The sequence below is a fragment of the Buteo buteo genome, chromosome 10, assembly GCF_964188355.1.
Source record: "Buteo buteo chromosome 10, bButBut1.hap1.1, whole genome shotgun sequence".
In the NCBI taxonomy this organism is placed as follows: domain Eukaryota; kingdom Metazoa; phylum Chordata; class Aves; order Accipitriformes; family Accipitridae; genus Buteo; species Buteo buteo.
In genome coordinates this window covers 9,063,046-9,082,021 of record NC_134180.1, presented here as the reverse complement: position 1 = coordinate 9,082,021, position 18,976 = coordinate 9,063,046, and the positions used below count along the sequence as shown (strand labels likewise).

Genomic DNA, 18,976 nt, shown 5'->3' with positions numbered 1-18,976 from the left:
GGTCCCAGCCCAGCCGCCTGCATGATGCGCCTGTGGTTTTGCAGGAGGAAAAGCCCTGTGCCCTGCTGGCAGCCTGGCTCAAGGAGGATGAGCAGGAGAATGAGGTAGTGCTGAAGGGGCCAGGGCAAAACGGGTGGGTGCCCACGGGCCCTGGGGTGGGGGGGTTGGAGGAGGGCCACAGCAGGCTCAGGGACTCGGACCCTTCCCTCTCCCAGGCGCTGCGTCAGGAAAGAAGACACCTGGAAGAGGCACTGGAGGAGGAAGAGGCCTGGTAAGCAGGGCCCCTCGCCCCACACGGGTGTCCAGGGGGGTCCCTGCAGCACCCGGCGCGATGGGGCTGCCAATGCTGGTGCCAGGGGAGCCCCATCCCTGCCTGGGGCGGTGTATGTTTGGAAGGGGACCCCCGGCGTGGCTCCTCCCAGCAAGCCCAGTTGCCTGCAGCCACTATCAGAGGCAGAGACGCTGCCAGAGACTGTGCTGCTGGAGGTGGTGGAAGCACAGCTGGTAAGGGGGAGAGCCTGTGCCAGCCCCTGCCCTGCCAGCGTGGGGAGAGGGGTCCATGGAGGTGCCAGCCACGCATGGGCTACGCTCCTGCGCAAGGCGGAGGCTGGGGGCACCGGGCAGCTCCAGCTGTCCCAGCCGTGCGGCAGCGCTTGACAAGTGTCCTTGCTCTGCGTTGACCTGCAGGAGAGGGATGTGCTGGCGAGGAGACGTGGCTTCTGTTACTGGCTGCAGTGCATGTCCCCACTCGGAGTCTCGTGTCCCACCCTGCCGGAGGGAGCGATGAGGAACGGCTGGGGAAGCGGCCCGTGGGGCTCCCGGAACGGCCCCCTCCATCCCTCTTGGGGCTGGGATGCATCCACCCTGCCCTGTCCTGTGGGGCATACCTCTTCTGCCCCACAGGACACTCCTCCTGCTCTTGGTCAGCCTGGAGCTGGCTGTCGGCTTCGCAGTGGCTGCCGCCGTGCTTTACGCCTCCTGCTACCACCCTGGGCTCTTCTGCCGCCTGCTGCCGCCTGTGCTGCCTGAGGAGGCCTACGCCGATCTGGCATATGCACTGGGAAAGATCCTCCCAGCGGTCAGTGAGGGGCGGCTGCCTTTCTGACCGCCCCTCCCAATAAAGCCTTGTCTCTCTCCACCTCCACGTGCTCTGGGGTGTTTGTCGGGGCGCAGGGAGAGGGTCTTGCCCCGTGCGCCGGTCCCCACAGCCCCTCGAGGCCTAGTCTCATCCGCTAGGCCCTGGGCGCCGCCACCCTGCCTGCTGCAAGCCAGGCCCCTGCGTGCCAGCCTCATCTGCCCTCCCTCCGTCCCCGGAGTATCTACGACGCTGCACAAGCCGGTGGAACCGCTGTCTTCTCAGGCCAACCTAGTTTCTTTACTCCACCTTTTTGGCAACAGTTTAGCACCGTGCAGGCCAACCCCTGTGAGCGTGTCTGAGGCTACTCGGGCTCCAGCCGCCGGGGACACATTTACACTCGAGGTGGCAAGTGTTCTCACCCGCAGCCCCCTGGACCCCCTGCAAGCCCTCTTCCCTTCCTCCCAGGGCCCCAGTCTCCCCCCCTCCCCAGGCTGCCAGCCCTGGTGGCCCCAAAGCCCCAAGGCCCCCTGTCCCCATCCCCAGCGGTGCTGTCCCCATGGCCCCCTGGCCGGTGGCACCCCATCCCGTGGGGCCAATTCGAGCCATCTTGTAGCCGGCAGCCCTGTCCCCCAGGCACTGACCCCACAGCCACCAGCCAGCACATCCCGGCTGCTCCCTGCCGGCTTCTCCAGCCGCTCGCAGGTTTCGTTGCCGAGGGGAAAGGCCCTGTCGGAGGGTGGCGCAAGGGAGAAAACAGCAGGCCTCTGCAGGATGAGAGTTAAGTTGGGTCAGTCACGAAAGAGAAAGAACCAAATGCCTTGTTGCAAAGCGTGGCGTGTTGGCCCGTGCGGGTCTCTCTTTTGAGCAGAGGTGACTGTGGCTGCAGATGTACACGATTCTCTGCTCTGACAGCTGGACGGCAGCCAGGTGACCGGGGGAGAAAGCCAGCCTCGTAACGACCGTCGGGGAGCACCCAACGGATGCTGGTCCCGGCTTTAATCCCCTACAACGGTCAGATCCGAGTAGCATTTCAATATTCAACACAGGAGAAGGGATCAAGCTGGCACCAGCTCACCTCCCAGCTGGACCTGGAGCACGGTGGCCCACCGGTGCCACCTACCAAGGCCTTCCAGGAGCCCAGCGCGGGCACAGAAGGGTCGTGCTTGTGACTAAGGAGGCCAACAGCAGGAAAGCCTTTGCATTTCTTCGTGCTGAAAATACATCACAATTCACGGAATGGCTGCGGTTGGGAGGCACCTCTGGAGGTCAGTTTATCCAACCCCCTGCTCCGGCAGGGAAAGGATTTTTGTCAAAGTGAGTGCATATTTGGCTTTCCTCTTTACATAGGCTGCCACTTAGCCCCCAAGAGGATTTTGAGCTGAACCGTGTCACGGCTGCCCGGCTGCTGAACGCAGCTTGGGTAGAGCTCTGGCCACAGCTCCCTCTCACTGACAAGTTCAGGGCATAGCCCCAACCACGTGGGACACAGTCCTGCTCCACTGCTGGGCTCAGTGTCCACCAATGGGCACAGCAGTGGGAGCAGCAGGCTTCAAAATCTGCCTACACAAGGCCTCCCCAGATCTGCCCACCCTTCCTGACCTGCCAGGTGGGCAAGGAAAGGCTTTGTGACATCACAGAGCCTTGCGTGGCATCAGCCCGTGACTCGTCACGTCAGCAACCCTTGTAAGCGCAGACACGCAGGGTGGCCACTCGGTTCTGGTGGTCACTGCCTGAACTCTGCTCGGGCTGACAGCCCAAGCCAGATTGCGCGTCGAGATTTTTTTCCTCGGCAGAGACCACGATGAGGCTCAGTCCAGTTCGATCCCTCACCATGGCTCTCTGCATGTTGCTTCTGTTCCCTGGTGCCCTTCAGCTTTGCATCCACACTGACTGCTTCGTAGTCAGCATAGAAGTCCTTCCTGAAAACCTGAAGCAGCCACCCGTTGTCGCTGAGAGCGTGGCCTCTGAATGGAGCAGCACCATTGGCCTTCGCAGCCCCCGCGGCTGGACCAGGCTCAGGATGGCCGTCGCTCCTGAGGGCCCGAAGCAACCGCCCGCTGTCGCCGACAGCATGGCCTCCGAATGGACCAGCACCATTGGCCTTCGCAGCCCCCACGGCTGGACCAGGTTCAGGATGGCCCTCGCTCCTGAGGGCCTGAAGCAACTGCCCGTTGGCACAGAGAGCGTAGCCTCTGAGCTGTACTGCCCTCTGCGCCAGCTTTGGGACCACCTTGTCCAGCTCGACAGGACCTGGCAGCTTTGCAGGGCCGGGCAAACCCTGTGGCTGTTCCACGTGGTTTGGATTGCACTTGGCCGCTGGAGAAATGTGAAGAGACCCCAGGGACAGGTGAGCAATCGAGATCAGCCACACAGGAAGGGACCGGGTTGTGGGGAGCAGGGAACCACAACAGCCTTGGCCAAGAAGGCTTGCAATCTAAACCCAAAACCCAGCGCGGGCAAGAAAGCCTCAGCAGGCCCCAAGAGCTCCTCTGCCTCTTCCCCAGGGACCCGCCAAGCCGCGGGGCTGAAACCCCCCGCTAGCCCCCAGCACAACACGGGGCCTGCCAGAGGTTTCCTCAGCCCAACGTGCTGCCCGGAGCAGTCCTGCGAGGCTGGAGTTCTTCCAGAGGAAGCCAAGCCCAGCAGGACACTTCTCGGCCCCCCAGGCCCCCACCTGCTTCACTGTGCCCCTGTCTCTCTCATTTCCAGGGAGGTGGACAGACGGCCTCAACTTCCGTGGGGACAGGCCGCCTGGGAAAGCGCACCGTCTCCAGCTACGAATTGCTCTGCCTAATGGAGGTCAAAATCGCCTTGCTGGTCAGGAGCCTGAGGCGCACCCACCGCCTCCGCCTGAAAGAGCTCCGGCGCCAGTACTCCAGCAAGGTGGCACGAGAAGAAGGTAATCAGGGGAGAGCCTTCTCCAGCTCCCCGTGCAGCTCCAGCTAGAGCGTGCGCCCGGCGGATTGGCGACGCCAAAGGCAGTGGTGCAAGCGGGTGCTGCTGTCCATGAAGGGTGGGACCTGCGGCAGGAGGGAACAGGCATCTGTGGCTGTGAGGTGCCCCACGGGTGCCCACAGCCCAGGAGTAGGGGCCCCTGTCCTGGCAGGGTGCCCACATCCCTGTGAGGTTCCCGGTGGGTGCCTGTGTCCCACTGAGGTGCCCGGTGCCTGCCCATGCCCCGGTGAGGAGTGTGGTGCTTGCTCCCCATGTCCCTGTAAGGTGGCAGTGGCCAGTGCCTGCCCATGACCCCGTGGGTTCCTTAGGCTTTAGGAAGAGGGGCAGGGGTTAGGAAGTGGGTGGATAACAATTGCAACTGTAGCGTTTTCATCCAGCTAACAGGGAATTCTCTTCAGAGTGGCAGCCAGCCGAAGGCTCGTGGGCTGAGGGCACCTCCGCTGACTGCAGCCTCTCCTGCTAGCTGGAGGCCGTTATCGCCCCGATGATCACGTTCCTGCACGGTGGCCACGGCCAACGGGTGGCCACGTCCTGGCGGGTTGCCCGTGCCCACCTGGCACAACAGCCAACAGGCATTTGGCAACTCTCGGATGAAGACCCCTGGGGAGGGTCCCCTTTTCCACCCTCCCAAAGGTGCTGCCAGGGTCCACCGGCATCCCGAAGGCCAGGGCTCCTCCCCGTGTCTCCAAAGGGGACGGCCAGACCATGCCCGTGCAGCAGAGCCATCGGGGAAACTCGGCAAAACTCCTGCTGGGAGAAGCCTACTTTCTCCACCTTCTGGCACTCTTCAGACCAATAAAGTTTACTGTTCCTGTAGCACGTGTCGTTTTGGTACCGAGGGGATCCAGGGAAGCGGGAACATGAAAGGCGGTGGTGGGAGTCAGGCTGCTGCATGCAGGCTTGCGGAGCAGGCGCTCCAGGAGAAGCGGGAAAGCTGGGGTGAGAGAGAACGGGCATCCGTGGCTGTGAGGTGCCCTGGGGTGCCCGTGTTCCAGGGGGAGGGCCCCGCATCCCGGCAGGGGGCTCACGTCCCACTGAGGTTCCCAGGGGGTGCCCATGTCTCAGCCAGATCCCTGGTGGATGCCCATGTGCCAGTAAGGTGGCAGTGGCAGCTGCACGCCCGGGGCCCCGTGGGTTCTGTCCCTCCAGCAATAATCCGAGGCTAATCGCACTCCTCGCTCTCGACGGTTAAGAGCACCCGCGTGCGGCAGTGCTGGCTAGGAAACGCGGCAAAAGTCCTGCCGAAGAGCACCCGACCGTCTTCGTTTACTAGCACGCTCCAGACCAACAAAACGTAGGCACGCGTCACGTGAAAAGCGAGACGTTTTCCTACTGACCCACGTACTGCCCATCTCTGGGTAAGGAAGGTGCTGGGCTTTCTTTCAAGATGCTCGGCTGGTGAGGCACACGGCCATTTCTGCCTCGGTACCCAGCAGTGGCGCAAGGGAGAAAACAGCAGGCCTCTGCAGGGTGAGAGTTAAGTTGGGTCAGTCACGAAAGAGAAAGAACCAAATGCCTTGTTGCAAAGCGTGGCGTGTTGGCCCGTGCGGGTCTCTCTTTTGAGCAGAGGTGACTGTGGCTGCAGATGTACACGATTCTCTGCTCTGACAGCTGGACGGCAGCCAGGTGACCGGGGGAGAAAGCCAGCCTCGTAACGACCGTCGGGGAGCACCCAACGGATGCTGGTCCCGGCTTTAATCCCCTACGTCTCCTGGAGACGTTCCTGTTCCCTCTTCTCTCCTGGGCAGACTGCTTTTGGGGAAAGGCAGAAGGAGGCACAGCGGTGCAGGTCCCTCGTGGCCCCCCCCACCTCCTGCCAAGTCCTGGGCAGCCAGCTAGTGCAGGCTGAGCCGGGCATAGAGCGAGGGGGCACGCAGGACCACCGGCCAGGTGTGGGTGTGCAGGTGGCTGATGGGCACTGCAACATGGGAAGCAGGGGCAGCGCCATGTACGAGGGGGAGTGTGTCAGTGAGAGGGCATCTGACGGTTCCCCATTCCTGCAGGCAGCAGAGGCTGCGGTGACTGACGGAGGAGCCAGCAGAGATTGTGTGCAGAGCTCCGCACCGACAGCGAGCGGTAAGGAGCTGCTGCAGCGTGTGGTAGGTGTGGAGGGACTCCCGGTCCGCAGGGGCTGGGGCTGCAGACCCCGGCCCCTGCTCTCCTTTCCACACACAGGAGGAGAACCGTCAGGAGCTGCACAGCGCCATACGGCAGCTCAACACTAAGGTTGGTGTCCTCTCCTCTGCCCATGACCCAGAGCTGCGCCGGCTGGGGCTGAGAGGTTGGGAGGGACCGCTGGAGGTCTTCTTGTCTTGTCCAACCCCCCCGCTCAGAGAGGGGCACCTAGCGCTGGTTGCCCAGTGGCCGCAGGCAGTGGCGTGACTGGGGAGGACAATTTCCCCAGGATAGGGGGGTGTCCATCACTTCCCCACGCCCAGCCTTGCCAGTCGCCCAGTTTCCCAGTAGTGCCCTGGGGCAGTGGGGGAGTGAGTGGGTACGGCCCTGGGGCTGGAGAGGGGCGAGGGTGCCAAGGTCCCAGCCCAGCCGCCTGCATGATGCGCCTGTGGTTTTGCAGGAGGAAAAGCCCTGTGCCCTGCTGGCAGCCTGGCTCAAGGAGGATGAGCAGGAGAATGAGGTAGTGCTGAAGGGGCCAGGGCAAAACGGGTGGGTGCCCACGGGCCCTGGGGTGGGGGGGTTGGAGGAGGGCCACAGCAGGCTCAGGGACTCGGACCCTTCCCTCTCCCAGGCGCTGCGTCAGGAAAGAAGACACCTGGAAGAGGCACTGGAGGAGGAAGAGGCCTGGTAAGCAGGGCCCCTCGCCCCACACGGGTGTCCAGGGGGGTCCCTGCAGCACCCGGCGCGATGGGGCTGCCAACGCTGGTGCCAGGGGAGCCCCATCCCTGCCTGGGGCGGTGTATGTTTGGAAGGGGACCCCCGGCGTGGCTCCTCCCAGCAAGCCCAGTTGCCTGCAGCCACTATCAGAGGCAGAGACGCTGCCAGAGACTGTGCTGCTGGAGGTGGTGGAAGCACAGCTGGTAAGGGGGAGAGCCTGTGCCAGCCCCTGCCCTGCCAGCGTGGGGAGAGGGGTCCATGGAGGTGCCAGCCACGCATGGGCTACGCTCCTGCGCAAGGCGGAGGCTGGGGGCACCGGGCAGCTCCAGCTGTCCCAGCCGTGCGGCAGCGCTTGACAAGTGTCCTTGCTCTGCGTTGACCTGCAGGAGAGGGATGTGCTGGCGAGGAGACGTGGCTTCTGTTACTGGCTGCAGTGCATGTCCCCACTCGGAGTCTCGTGTCCCACCCTGCCGGAGGGAGCGATGAGGAACGGCTGGGGAAGCGGCCCGTGGGGCTCCCGGAACGGCCCCCTCCATCCCTCTTGGGGCTGGGATGCATCCACCCTGCCCTGTCCTGTGGGGCATACCTCTTCTGCCCCACAGGACACTCCTCCTGCTCTTGGTCAGCCTGGAGCTGGCTGTCGGCTTCGCAGTGGCTGCCGCCGTGCTTTACGCCTCCTGCTACCACCCTGGGCTCTTCTGCCGCCTGCTGCCGCCTGTGCTGCCTGAGGAGGCCTACGCCGATCTGGCATATGCACTGGGAAAGATCCTCCCAGCGGTCAGTGAGGGGCGGCTGCCTTTCTGACCGCCCCTCCCAATAAAGCCTTGTCTCTCTCCACCTCCACGTGCTCTGGGGTGTTTGTCGGGGCGCAGGGAGAGGGTCTTGCCCCGTGCGCCGGTCCCCACAGCCCCTCGAGGCCTAGTCTCATCCGCTAGGCCCTGGGCGCCGCCACCCTGCCTGCTGCAAGCCAGGCCCCTGCGTGCCAGCCTCATCTGCCCTCCCTCCGTCCCCGGAGTATCTACGACGCTGCACAAGCCGGTGGAACCGCTGTCTTCTCAGGCCAACCTAGTTTCTTTACTCCACCTTTTTGGCAACAGTTTAGCACCGTGCAGGCCAACCCCTGTGAGCGTGTCTGAGGCTACTCGGGCTCCAGCCGCCGGGGACACATTTACACTCGAGGTGGCAAGTGTTCTCACCCGCAGCCCCCTGGACCCCCTGCAAGCCCTCTTCCCTTCCTCCCAGGGCCCCAGTCTCCCCCCCTCCCCAGGCTGCCAGCCCTGGTGGCCCCAAAGCCCCAAGGCCCCCTGTCCCCATCCCCAGCGGTGCTGTCCCTGTGATAAATTTATTTTATATGTATTTGTTAATCAAACCGGTTCTGTAAGCCTTGCACAGTGTGTTCGTTTTGCAGGGCAGTGTTAGCCCTTGCAGACAGGTGCGATTGGAAACATTGTAACTACAATGTCTGGCTGTCTGGACAAGATGTGTATTTTAAAGTACGCATGCTCCAGATAACAAAGAAACACAGAAGAAGACTACAGCCTTCATCCCTCGACTCCCCCAGCAACAGGGCGCGCAATCGCCCACGTGAGCCCGGACCCTAGACTTTAACCTGGCAACAAAAAAAACTATAAAAAGGGAACTCTGAGGGAGGGGGGCGCGCGCCGTTGATAGAGTGGAGACTCCCTGGCCGCCCAGCGCTGTTTTGCCTGTTTGTCGCTTGCTTTAATAACCTTTAATTGGATTATCCGTGGGCTGGCGTACAATTTTTCGTCGCCCCTTATAACAGTCCCCATGGCCCCCTGGCCGGTGGCACCCCATCCCGTGGGGCCAATTCGAGCCATCTTGTAGCCGGCAGCCCTGTCCCCCAGGCACTGACCCCACAGCCACCAGCCAGCACATCCCGGCTGCTCCCTGCCGGCTTCTCCAGCCGCTCGCAGGTTTCGTTGCCGAGGGGAAAGGCCCTGTCGGAGGGTGGCGCAAGGGAGAAAACAGCAGGCCTCTGCAGGGTGAGAGTTAAGTTGGGTCAGTCACGAAAGAGAAAGAACCAAATGCCTTGTTGCAAAGCGTGGCGTGTTGGCCCGTGCGGGTCTCTCTTTTGAGCAGAGGTGACTGTGGCTGCAGATGTACACGATTCTCTGCTCTGACAGCTGGACGGCAGCCAGGTGACCGGGGGAGAAAGCCAGCCTCGTAACGACCGTCGGGGAGCACCCAACGGATGCTGGTCCCGGCTTTAATCCCCTACAACGGTCAGATCCGAGTAGCATTTCAGTATTCAACACAGGAGAAGGGATCAAGCTGGCACCAGCTCACCTCCCAGCTGGACCTGGAGCACGGTGGCCCACCGGTGCCACCTACCAAGGCCTTCCAGGAGCCCAGTGCGGGCACAGAAGGGTCGTGCTTGTGACTAAGGAGGCCAACAGCAGGAAAGCCTTCGCGTTTCTTCGTGCTGAAAACACTTCACAATTCACGGAATGGCTGCGGTTGGGAGGCACCTCTGGAGGCCAGTTTGTCCAACCCCCCTGCTCCGGCAGGGAAAGGCTTTGTGACATCACAGAGCCTTGCGTGGCATCAGCCCGTGACTCGTCACGTCAGCAACCCTTGCAAGCGCAGACACGCAGGGTGGCCACTCGGTTCTGGTGGTCACTGCCTGAACTCTGCTCGGGGTGACAGCCCAAGCCAGATTGCGCGTCGAGATTTTTTTCCTCGGCAGAGACCACGATGAGGCTCAGTCCAGTTCGATCCCTCACCATGGCTCTCTGCATGTTGCTTCTGTTCCCTGGTGCCCTTCAGCTTTGCATCCACACTGACTGCTTCGTAGTCAGCATAGAAGTCCTTCCTGAAAACCTGAAGCAGCCACCCGTTGTCGCTGAGAGCGTGGCCTCTGAATGGAGCAGCACCATTGGCCTTCGCAGCCCCCGCGGCTGGACCAGGCTCAGGATGGCCGTCGCTCCTGAGGGCCCGAAGCAACCGCCCGCTGTCGCCGACAGCATGGCCTCCGAATGGACCAGCACCATTGGCCTTCGCAGCCCCCACGGCTGGACCAGGTTCAGGATGGCCCTCGCTCCTGAGGGCCTGAAGCAACTGCCCGTTGGCACAGAGAGCGTAGCCTCTGAGCTGTACTGCCCTCTGCGCCAGCTTTGGGACCACCTTGTCCAGCTCGACAGGACCTGGCAGCTTTGCAGGGCCGGGCAAACCCTGTGGCTGTTCCACGTGGTTTGGATTGCACTTGGCCGCTGGAGAAATGTGAAGAGACCCCAGGGACAGGTGAGCAATCGAGATCAGCCACACAGGAAGGGACCGGGTTGTGGGGAGCAGGGAACCACAACAGCCTTGGCCAAGAAGGCTTGCAATCTAAACCCAAAACCCAGCGCGGGCAAGAAAGCCTCAGCAGGCCCCAAGAGCTCCTCTGCCTCTTCCCCAGGGACCCGCCAAGCCGCGGGGCTGAAACCCCCCGCTAGCCCCCAGCACAACACGGGGCCTGCCAGAGGTTTCCTCAGCCCAACGTGCTGCCCGGAGCAGTCCTGCGAGGCTGGAGTTCTTCCAGAGGAAGCCAAGCCCAGCAGGACACTTCTCGGCCCCCCAGGCCCCCACCTGCTTCACTGTGCCCCTGTCTCTCTCATTTCCAGGGAGGTGGACAGACGGCCTCAACTTCCGTGGGGACGGGCCGCCTGGGAAAGCGCACCGTCTCCAGCTACGAATTGCTCTGCCTAATGGAGGTCAAAATCGCCTTGCTGGTCAGGAGCCTGAGGCGCACCCACCGCCTCTGCCTGAAAGAGCTCCGGCGCCAGTACTCCAGCAAGGTGGCACGAGAAGAAGGTAATCAGGGGAGAGCCTTCTCCAGCTCCCCGTGCAGCTCCAGCTAGAGCGTGCGCCCGGCGGATTGGCGACGCCAAAGGCAGTGGTGCAAGCGGGTGCTGCTGTCCATGAAGGGTGGGACCTGCGGCAGGAGGGAACAGGCATCTGTGGCTGTGAGGTGCCCCACGGGTGCCCACAGCCCAGGAGTAGGGGCCCCTGTCCTGGCAGGGTGCCCACATCCCTGTGAGGTTCCCGGTGGGTGCCTGTGTCCCACTGAGGTGCCCGGTGCCTGCCCATGCCCCGGTGAGGAGTGTGGTGCTTGCTCCCCATGTCCCTGTAAGGTGGCAGTGGCCAGTGCCTGCCCATGACCCCGTGGGTTCCTTAGGCTTTAGGAAGAGGGGCAGGGGTTAGGAAGTGGGTGGATAACAATTGCAACTGTAGCGTTTTCATCCAGCTAACAGGGAATTCTCTTCAGAGTGGCAGCCAGCCGAAGGCTCGTGGGCTGAGGGCACCTCCGCTGACTGCAGCCTCTCCTGCTAGCTGGAGGCCGTTATCGCCCCGATGATCACGTTCCTGCACGGTGGCCACGGCCAACGGGTGGCCACGTCCTGGCGGGTTGCCCGTGCCCACCTGGCACAACAGCCAACAGGCATTTGGCAACTCTCGGATGAAGACCCCTGGGGAGGGTCCCCTTTTCCACCCTCCCAAAGGTGCTGCCAGGGTCCACCGGCATCCCGAAGGCCAGGGCTCCTCCCCGTGTCTCCAAAGGGGACGGCCAGACCATGCCCGTGCAGCAGAGCCATCGGGGAAACTCGGCAAAACTCCTGCTGGGAGAAGCCTACTTTCTCCACCTTCTGGCACTCTTCAGACCAATAAAGTTTACTGTTCCTGTAGCACGTGTCGTTTTGGTACCGAGGGGATCCAGGGAAGCGGGAACATGAAAGGCGGTGGTGGGAGTCAGGCTGCTGCATGCAGGCTTGCGGAGCAGGCGCTCCAGGAGAAGCGGGAAAGCTGGGGTGAGAGAGAACGGGCATCCGTGGCTGTGAGGTGCCCTGGGGTGCCCGTGTTCCAGGGGGAGGGCCCCGCATCCCGGCAGGGGGCTCACGTCCCACTGAGGTTCCCAGGGGGTGCCCATGTCTCAGCCAGATCCCTGGTGGATGCCCATGTGCCAGTAAGGTGGCAGTGGCAGCTGCACGCCCGGGGCCCCGTGGGTTCTGTCCCTCCAGCAATAATCCGAGGCTAATCGCACTCCTCGCTCTCGACGGTTAAGAGCACCCGCGTGCGGCAGTGCTGGCTAGGAAACGCGGCAAAAGTCCTGCCGAAGAGCACCCGACCGTCTTCGTTTACTAGCACGCTCCAGACCAACAAAACGTAGGCACGCGTCACGTGAAAAGCGAGACGTTTTCCTACTGACCCACGTACTGCCCATCTCTGGGTAAGGAAGGTGCTGGGCTTTCTTTCAAGATGCTCGGCTGGTGAGGCACACGGCCATTTCTGCCTCGGTACCCAGCAGTGGCGCAAGGGAGAAAACAGCAGGCCTCTGCAGGGTGAGAGTTAAGTTGGGTCAGTCACGAAAGAGAAAGAACCAAATGCCTTGTTGCAAAGCGTGGCGTGTTGGCCCGTGCGGGTCTCTCTTTTGAGCAGAGGTGACTGTGGCTGCAGATGTACACGATTCTCTGCTCTGACAGCTGGACGGCAGCCAGGTGACCGGGGGAGAAAGCCAGCCTCGTAACGACCGTCGGGGAGCACCCAACGGATGCTGGTCCCGGCTTTAATCCCCTACGTCTCCTGGAGACGTTCCTGTTCCCTCTTCTCTCCTGGGCAGACTGCTTTTGGGGAAAGGCAGAAGGAGGCACAGCGGTGCAGGTCCCTCGTGGCCCCCCCCACCTCCTGCCAAGTCCTGGGCAGCCAGCTAGTGCAGGCTGAGCCGGGCATAGAGCGAGGGGGCACGCAGGACCACCGGCCAGGTGTGGGTGTGCAGGTGGCTGATGGGCACTGCAACATGGGAAGCAGGGGCAGCACCATGTACGAGGGGGAGTGTGTCAGTGAGAGGGCATCTGACGGTTCCCCATTCCTGCAGGCAGCAGAGACTGCGGTGACTGACGGAGGAGCCAGCAGAGATTGTGTGCAGAGCTCCGCACCGACAGCGAGCGGTAAGGAGCTGCTGCAGCGTGTGGTAGGTGTGGAGGGACTCCCGGTCCGCAGGGGCTGGGGCTGCAGACCCCGGCCCCTGCTCTCCTTTCCACACACAGGAGGAGAACCGTCAGGAGCTGCACAGCGCCATACGGCAGCTCAACACTAAGGTTGGTGTCCTCTCCTCTGCCCATGACCCAGAGCTGCGCCGGCTGGGGCTGAGAGGTTGGGAGGGACCGCTGGAGGTCTTCTTGTCTTGTCCAACCCCCCCGCTCAGAGAGGGGCACCTAGCGCTGGTTGCCCAGTGGCCGCAGGCAGTGGCGTGACTGGGGAGGACAATTTCCCCAGGATAGGGGGGTGTCCATCACTTCCCCACGCCCAGCCTTGCCAGTCGCCCAGTTTCCCAGTAGTGCCCTGGGGCAGTGGGGGAGTGAGTGGGTACGGCCCTGGGGCTGGAGAGGGGCGAGGGTGCCAAGGTCCCAGCCCAGCCGCCTGCATGATGCGCCTGTGGTTTTGCAGGAGGAAAAGCCCTGTGCCCTGCTGGCAGCCTGGCTCAAGGAGGATGAGCAGGAGAATGAGGTAGTGCTGAAGGGGCCAGGGCAAAACGGGTGGGTGCCCACGGGCCCTGGGGTGGGGGGGTTGGAGGAGGGCCACAGCAGGCTCAGGGACTCGGACCCTTCCCTCTCCCAGGCGCTGCGTCAGGAAAGAAGACACCTGGAAGAGGCACTGGAGGAGGAAGAGGCCTGGTAAGCAGGGCCCCTCGCCCCACACGGGTGTCCAGGGGGGTCCCTGCAGCACCCGGCGCGATGGGGCTGCCAACGCTGGTGCCAGGGGAGCCCCATCCCTGCCTGGGGCGGTGTATGTTTGGAAGGGGACCCCCGGCGTGGCTCCTCCCAGCAAGCCCTGTTGCCTGCAGCCACTATCAGAGGCAGAGACGCTGCCAGAGACTGTGCTGCTGGAGGTGGTGGAAGCACAGCTGGTAAGGGGGAGAGCCTGTGCCAGCCCCTGCCCTGCCAGCGTGGGGAGAGGGGTCCATGGAGGTGCCAGCCACGCATGGGCTACGCTCCTGCGCAAGGCGGAGGCTGGGGGCACCGGGCAGCTCCAGCTGTCCCAGCCGTGCGGCAGCGCTTGACAAGTGTCCTTGCTCTGCGTTGACCTGCAGGAGAGGGATGTGCTGGCGAGGAGACGTGGCTTCTGTTACTGGCTGCAGTGCATGTCCCCACTCGGAGTCTCGTGTCCCACCCTGCCGGAGGGAGCGATGAGGAACGGCTGGGGAAGCGGCCCGTGGGGCTCCCGGAACGGCCCCCTCCATCCCTCTTGGGGCTGGGATGCATCCACCCTGCCCTGTCCTGTGGGGCATACCTCTTCTGCCCCACAGGACACTCCTCCTGCTCTTGGTCAGCCTGGAGCTGGCTGTCGGCTTCGCAGTGGCTGCCGCCGTGCTTTACGCCTCCTGCTACCACCCTGGGCTCTTCTGCCGCCTGCTGCCGCCTGTGCTGCCTGAGGAGGCCTACGCCGATCTGGCATATGCACTGGGAAAGATCCTCCCAGCGGTCAGTGAGGGGCGGCTGCCTTTCTGACCGCCCCTCCCAATAAAGCCTTGTCTCTCTCCACCTCCACGTGCTCTGGGGTGTTTGTCGGGGCGCAGGGAGAGGGTCTTGCCCCGTGCGCCGGTCCCCACAGCCCCTCGAGGCCTAGTCTCATCCGCTAGGCCCTGGGCGCCGCCACCCTGCCTGCTGCAAGCCAGGCCCCTGCGTGCCAGCCTCATCTGCCCTCCCTCCGTCCCCGGAGTATCTACGACGCTGCACAAGCCGGTGGAACCGCTGTCTTCTCAGGCCAACCTAGTTTCTTTACTCCACCTTTTTGGCAACAGTTTAGCACCGTGCAGGCCAACCCCTGTGAGCGTGTCTGAGGCTACTCGGGCTCCAGCCGCCGGGGACACATTTACACTCGAGGTGGCAAGTGTTCTCACCCGCAGCCCCCTGGACCCCCTGCAAGCCCTCTTCCCTTCCTCCCAGGGCCCCAGTCTCCCCCCCTCCCCAGGCTGCCAGCCCTGGTGGCCCCAAAGCCCCAAGGCCCCCTGTCCCCATCCCCAGCGGTGCTGTCCCCATGGCCCCCTGGCCGGTGGCACCCCATCCCGTGGGGCCAATTCGAGCCATCTTGTAGCCGGCAGCCCTGTCCCCCAGGCACTGACCCCACAGCCACCAGCCAGCACATCCCGGCTGCTCCCTGCCGGCTTCTCCAGCCGCTCGCAGGTTTCGTTGCCGAGGGGAAAGGCCCTGTCGGAGGGTGGCGCAAGGGAGAAAACAGCAGGCCTCTGCAGGATGAGAGTTAAGTTGGGTCAGTCACGAAAGAGAAAGAACCAAATGCCTTGTTGCAAAGCGTGGCGTGTTGGCCCGTGCGGGTCTCTCTTTTGAGCAGAGGTGACTGTGGCTGCAGATGTACACGATTCTCTGCTCTGACAGCTGGACGGCAGCCAGGTGACCGGGGGAGAAAGCCAGCCTCGTAACGACCGTCGGGGAGCACCCAACGGATGCTGGTCCCGGCTTTAATCCCCTACAACGGTCAGATCCGAGTAGCATTTCAATATTCAACACAGGAGAAGGGATCAAGCTGGCACCAGCTCACCTCCCAGCTGGACCTGGAGCACGGTGGCCCACCGGTGCCACCTACCAAGGCCTTCCAGGAGCCCAGCGCGGGCACAGAAGGGTCGTGCTTGTGACTAAGGAGGCCAACAGCAGGAAAGCCTTTGCATTTCTTCGTGCTGAAAATACATCACAATTCACGGAATGGCTGCGGTTGGGAGGCACCTCTGGAGGTCAGTTTATCCAACCCCCTGCTCCGGCAGGGAAAGGATTTTTGTCAAAGTGAGTGCATATTTGGCTTTCCTCTTTACATAGGCTGCCACTTAGCCCCCAAGAGGATTTTGAGCTGAACCGTGTCACGGCTGCCCGGCTGCTGAACGCAGCTTGGGTAGAGCTCTGGCCACAGCTCCCTCTCACTGACAAGTTCAGGGCATAGCCCCAACCACGTGGGACACAGTCCTGCTCCACTGCTGGGCTCAGTGTCCACCAATGGGCACAGCAGTGGGAGCAGCAGGCTTCAAAATCTGCCTACACAAGGCCTCCCCAGATCTGCCCACCCTTCCTGACCTGCCAGGTGGGCAAGGAAAGGCTTTGTGACATCACAGAGCCTTGCGTGGCATCAGCCCGTGACTCGTCACGTCAGCAACCCTTGTAAGCGCAGACACGCAGGGTGGCCACTCGGTTCTGGTGGTCACTGCCTGAACTCTGCTCGGGCTGACAGCCCAAGCCAGATTGCGCGTCGAGATTTTTTTCCTCGGCAGAGACCACGATGAGGCTCAGTCCAGTTCGATCCCTCACCATGGCTCTCTGCATGTTGCTTCTGTTCCCTGGTGCCCTTCAGCTTTGCATCCACACTGACTGCTTCGTAGTCAGCATAGAAGTCCTTCCTGAAAACCTGAAGCAGCCACCCGTTGTCGCTGAGAGCGTGGCCTCTGAATGGAGCAGCACCATTGGCCTTCGCAGCCCCCGCGGCTGGACCAGGCTCAGGATGGCCGTCGCTCCTGAGGGCCCGAAGCAACCGCCCGCTGTCGCCGACAGCATGGCCTCCGAATGGACCAGCACCATTGGCCTTCGCAGCCCCCACGGCTGGACCAGGTTCAGGATGGCCCTCGCTCCTGAGGGCCTGAAGCAACTGCCCGTTGGCACAGAGAGCGTAGCCTCTGAGCTGTACTGCCCTCTGCGCCAGCTTTGGGACCACCTTGTCCAGCTCGACAGGACCTGGCAGCTTTGCAGGGCCGGGCAAACCCTGTGGCTGTTCCACGTGGTTTGGATTGCACTTGGCCGCTGGAGAAATGTGAAGAGACCCCAGGGACAGGTGAGCAATCGAGATCAGCCACACAGGAAGGGACCGGGTTGTGGGGAGCAGGGAACCACAACAGCCTTGGCCAAGAAGGCTTGCAATCTAAACCCAAAACCCAGCGCGGGCAAGAAAGCCTCAGCAGGCCCCAAGAGCTCCTCTGCCTCTTCCCCAGGGACCCGCCAAGCCGCGGGGCTGAAACCCCCCGCTAGCCCCCAGCACAACACGGGGCCTGCCAGAGGTTTCCTCAGCCCAACGTGCTGCCCGGAGCAGTCCTGCGAGGCTGGAGTTCTTCCAGAGGAAGCCAAGCCCAGCAGGACACTTCTCGGCCCCCCAGGCCCCCACCTGCTTCACTGTGCCCCTGTCTCTCTCATTTCCAGGGAGGTGGACAGACGGCCTCAACTTCCGTGGGGACAGGCCGCCTGGGAAAGCGCACCGTCTCCAGCTACGAATTGCTCTGCCTAATGGAGGTCAAAATCGCCTTGCTGGTCAGGAGCCTGAGGCGCACCCACCGCCTCTGCCTGAAAGAGCTCCGGCGCCAGTACTCCAGCAAGGTGGCACGAGAAGAAGGTAATCAGGGGAGAGCCTTCTCCAGCTCCCCGTGCAGCTCCAGCTAGAGCGTGCGCCCGGCGGATTGGCGACGCCAAAGGCAGTGGTGCAAGCGGGTGCTGCTGTCCATGAAGGGTGGGACCTGCGGCAGGAGGGAACAGGCATCTGTGGCTGTGAGGTGCCCCACGGGTGCCCACAGCCCAGGAGTAGGGGCCCCTGTCCTGGCAGGGTGCCCACATCCCTGTGAGGTTCCCGGTGGGTGCCTGTGTCCCACTGAGGTGCCCGGTGCCTGCCCATGCCCCGGTGAGGAGTGTGGTGCTTGCTCCCCATGTCCCTGTAAGGTGGCAGTGGCCAGTGCCTGCCCATGACCCCGTGGGTTCCTTAGGCTTTAGGAAGAGGGGCAGGGGTTAGGAAGTGGGTGGATAACAATTGCAGCTGTAGCGTTTTCATCCAGCTAACAGGGAATTCTCTTCAGAGTGGCAGCCAGCCGAAGGCTCGTGGGCTGAGGGCACCTCCGCTGACTGCAGCCTCTCCTGCTAGCTGGAGGCCGTTATCGCCCCGATGATCACGTTCCTGCACGGTGGCCACGGCCAACGGGTGGCCACGTCCTGGCGGGTTGCCCGTGCCCACCTGGCACAACAGCCAACAGGCATTTGGCAACTCTCGGATGAAGACCCCTGGGGAGGGTCCCCTTTTCCACCCTCCCAAAGGTGCTGCCAGGGTCCACCGGCATCCCGAAGGCCAGGGCTCCTCCCCGTGTCTCCAAAGGGGACGGCCAGACCATGCCCGTGCAGCAGAGCCATCGGGGAAACTCGGCAAAACTCCTGCTGGGAGAAGCCTACTTTCTCCACCTTCTGGCACTCTTCAGACCAATAAAGTTTACTGTTCCTGTAGCACGTGTCGTTTTGGTACCGAGGGGATCCAGGGAAGCGGGAACATGAAAGGCGGTGGTGGGAGTCAGGCTGCTGCATGCAGGCTTGCGGAGCAGGCGCTCCAGGAGAAGCGGGAAAGCTGGGGTGAGAGAGAACGGGCATCCGTGGCTGTGAGGTGCCCTGGGGTGCCCGTGTTCCAGGGGGAGGGCCCCGCATCCCGGCAGGGGGCTCACGTCCCACTGAGGTTCCCAGGGGGTGCCCATGTCTCAGCCAGATCCCTGGTGGATGCCCATGTGCCAGTAAGGTGGCAGTGGCAGCTGCACGCCCGGGGCCCCGTGGGTTCTGTCCCTCCAGCAATAATCCGAGGCTAATCGCACTCCTCGCTCTCGACGGTTAAGAGCACCCGCGTGCGGCAGTGCTGGCTAGGAAACGCGGCAAAAGTCCTGCCGAAGAGCACCCGACCGTCTTCGTTTACTAGCACGCTCCAGACCAACAAAACGTAGGCACGCGTCACGTGAAAAGCGAGACGTTTTCCTACTGACCCACGTACTGCCCATCTCTGGGTAAGGAAGGTGCTGGGCTTTCTTTCAAGATGCTCGGCTGGTGAGGCACACGGCCATTTCTGCCTCGGTACCCAGCAGTGGCGCAAGGGAGAAAACAGCAGGCCTCTGCAGGGTGAGAGTTAAGTTGGGTCAGTCACGAAAGAGAAAGAACCAAATGCCTTGTTGCAAAGCGTGGCGTGTTGGCCCGTGCGGGTCTCTCTTTTGAGCAGAGGTGACTGTGGCTGCAGATGTACACGATTCTCTGCTCTGACAGCTGGACGGCAGCCAGGTGACCGGGGGAGAAAGCCAGCCTCGTAACGACCGTCGGGGAGCACCCA

The 18,976-nt window shown here is 62.8% G+C and overlaps 3 protein-coding genes across 4 annotated transcripts; all 3 read left to right on the top strand.

The window, feature by feature from the left end:
• The first annotated feature begins 1,886 nt into the window (after positions 1-1,886).
• Positions 1,887-4,868, top strand: LOC142035436 (uncharacterized). 2 transcript variants are annotated; one of them, XM_075037529.1, is made up of 4 exons: positions 1,887-2,392; positions 2,952-3,425; positions 3,788-3,977; positions 4,411-4,868. In XM_075037529.1, the coding sequence occupies exons 1-4, from the start codon at positions 2,315-2,317 to the stop codon at positions 4,494-4,496; spliced, it is 828 nt and encodes a 275-aa protein (XP_074893630.1). In that variant the 5' UTR covers positions 1,887-2,314; the 3' UTR covers positions 4,497-4,868. The 2 variants fall into 2 exon arrangements, with proteins under 2 accessions (XP_074893630.1, XP_074893631.1); XM_075037530.1 differs by having other exon boundaries at positions 1,887-3,425.
• Positions 4,869-9,379: 4,511 nt separating this feature from the next.
• On the top strand, positions 9,380-10,612 carry LOC142035359 (uncharacterized). Its single transcript, XM_075037425.1, has 3 exons — positions 9,380-10,129; positions 10,492-10,543; positions 10,605-10,612. The coding sequence occupies exons 1-3, from the start codon at positions 9,584-9,586 to the stop codon at positions 10,610-10,612; spliced, it is 606 nt and encodes a 201-aa protein (XP_074893526.1). The 5' UTR covers positions 9,380-9,583.
• A 4,542-nt stretch (positions 10,613-15,154) lies between these two features.
• LOC142035435 (uncharacterized) lies at positions 15,155-18,136 on the top strand. The gene is made up of 4 exons (XM_075037528.1): positions 15,155-15,660; positions 16,220-16,693; positions 17,056-17,245; positions 17,679-18,136. Exons 1-4 carry the CDS (start codon positions 15,583-15,585, stop codon positions 17,762-17,764), a joined length of 828 nt encoding a protein of 275 aa, XP_074893629.1. The 5' UTR covers positions 15,155-15,582; the 3' UTR covers positions 17,765-18,136.
• Positions 18,137-18,976: the final 840 nt, after the last annotated feature.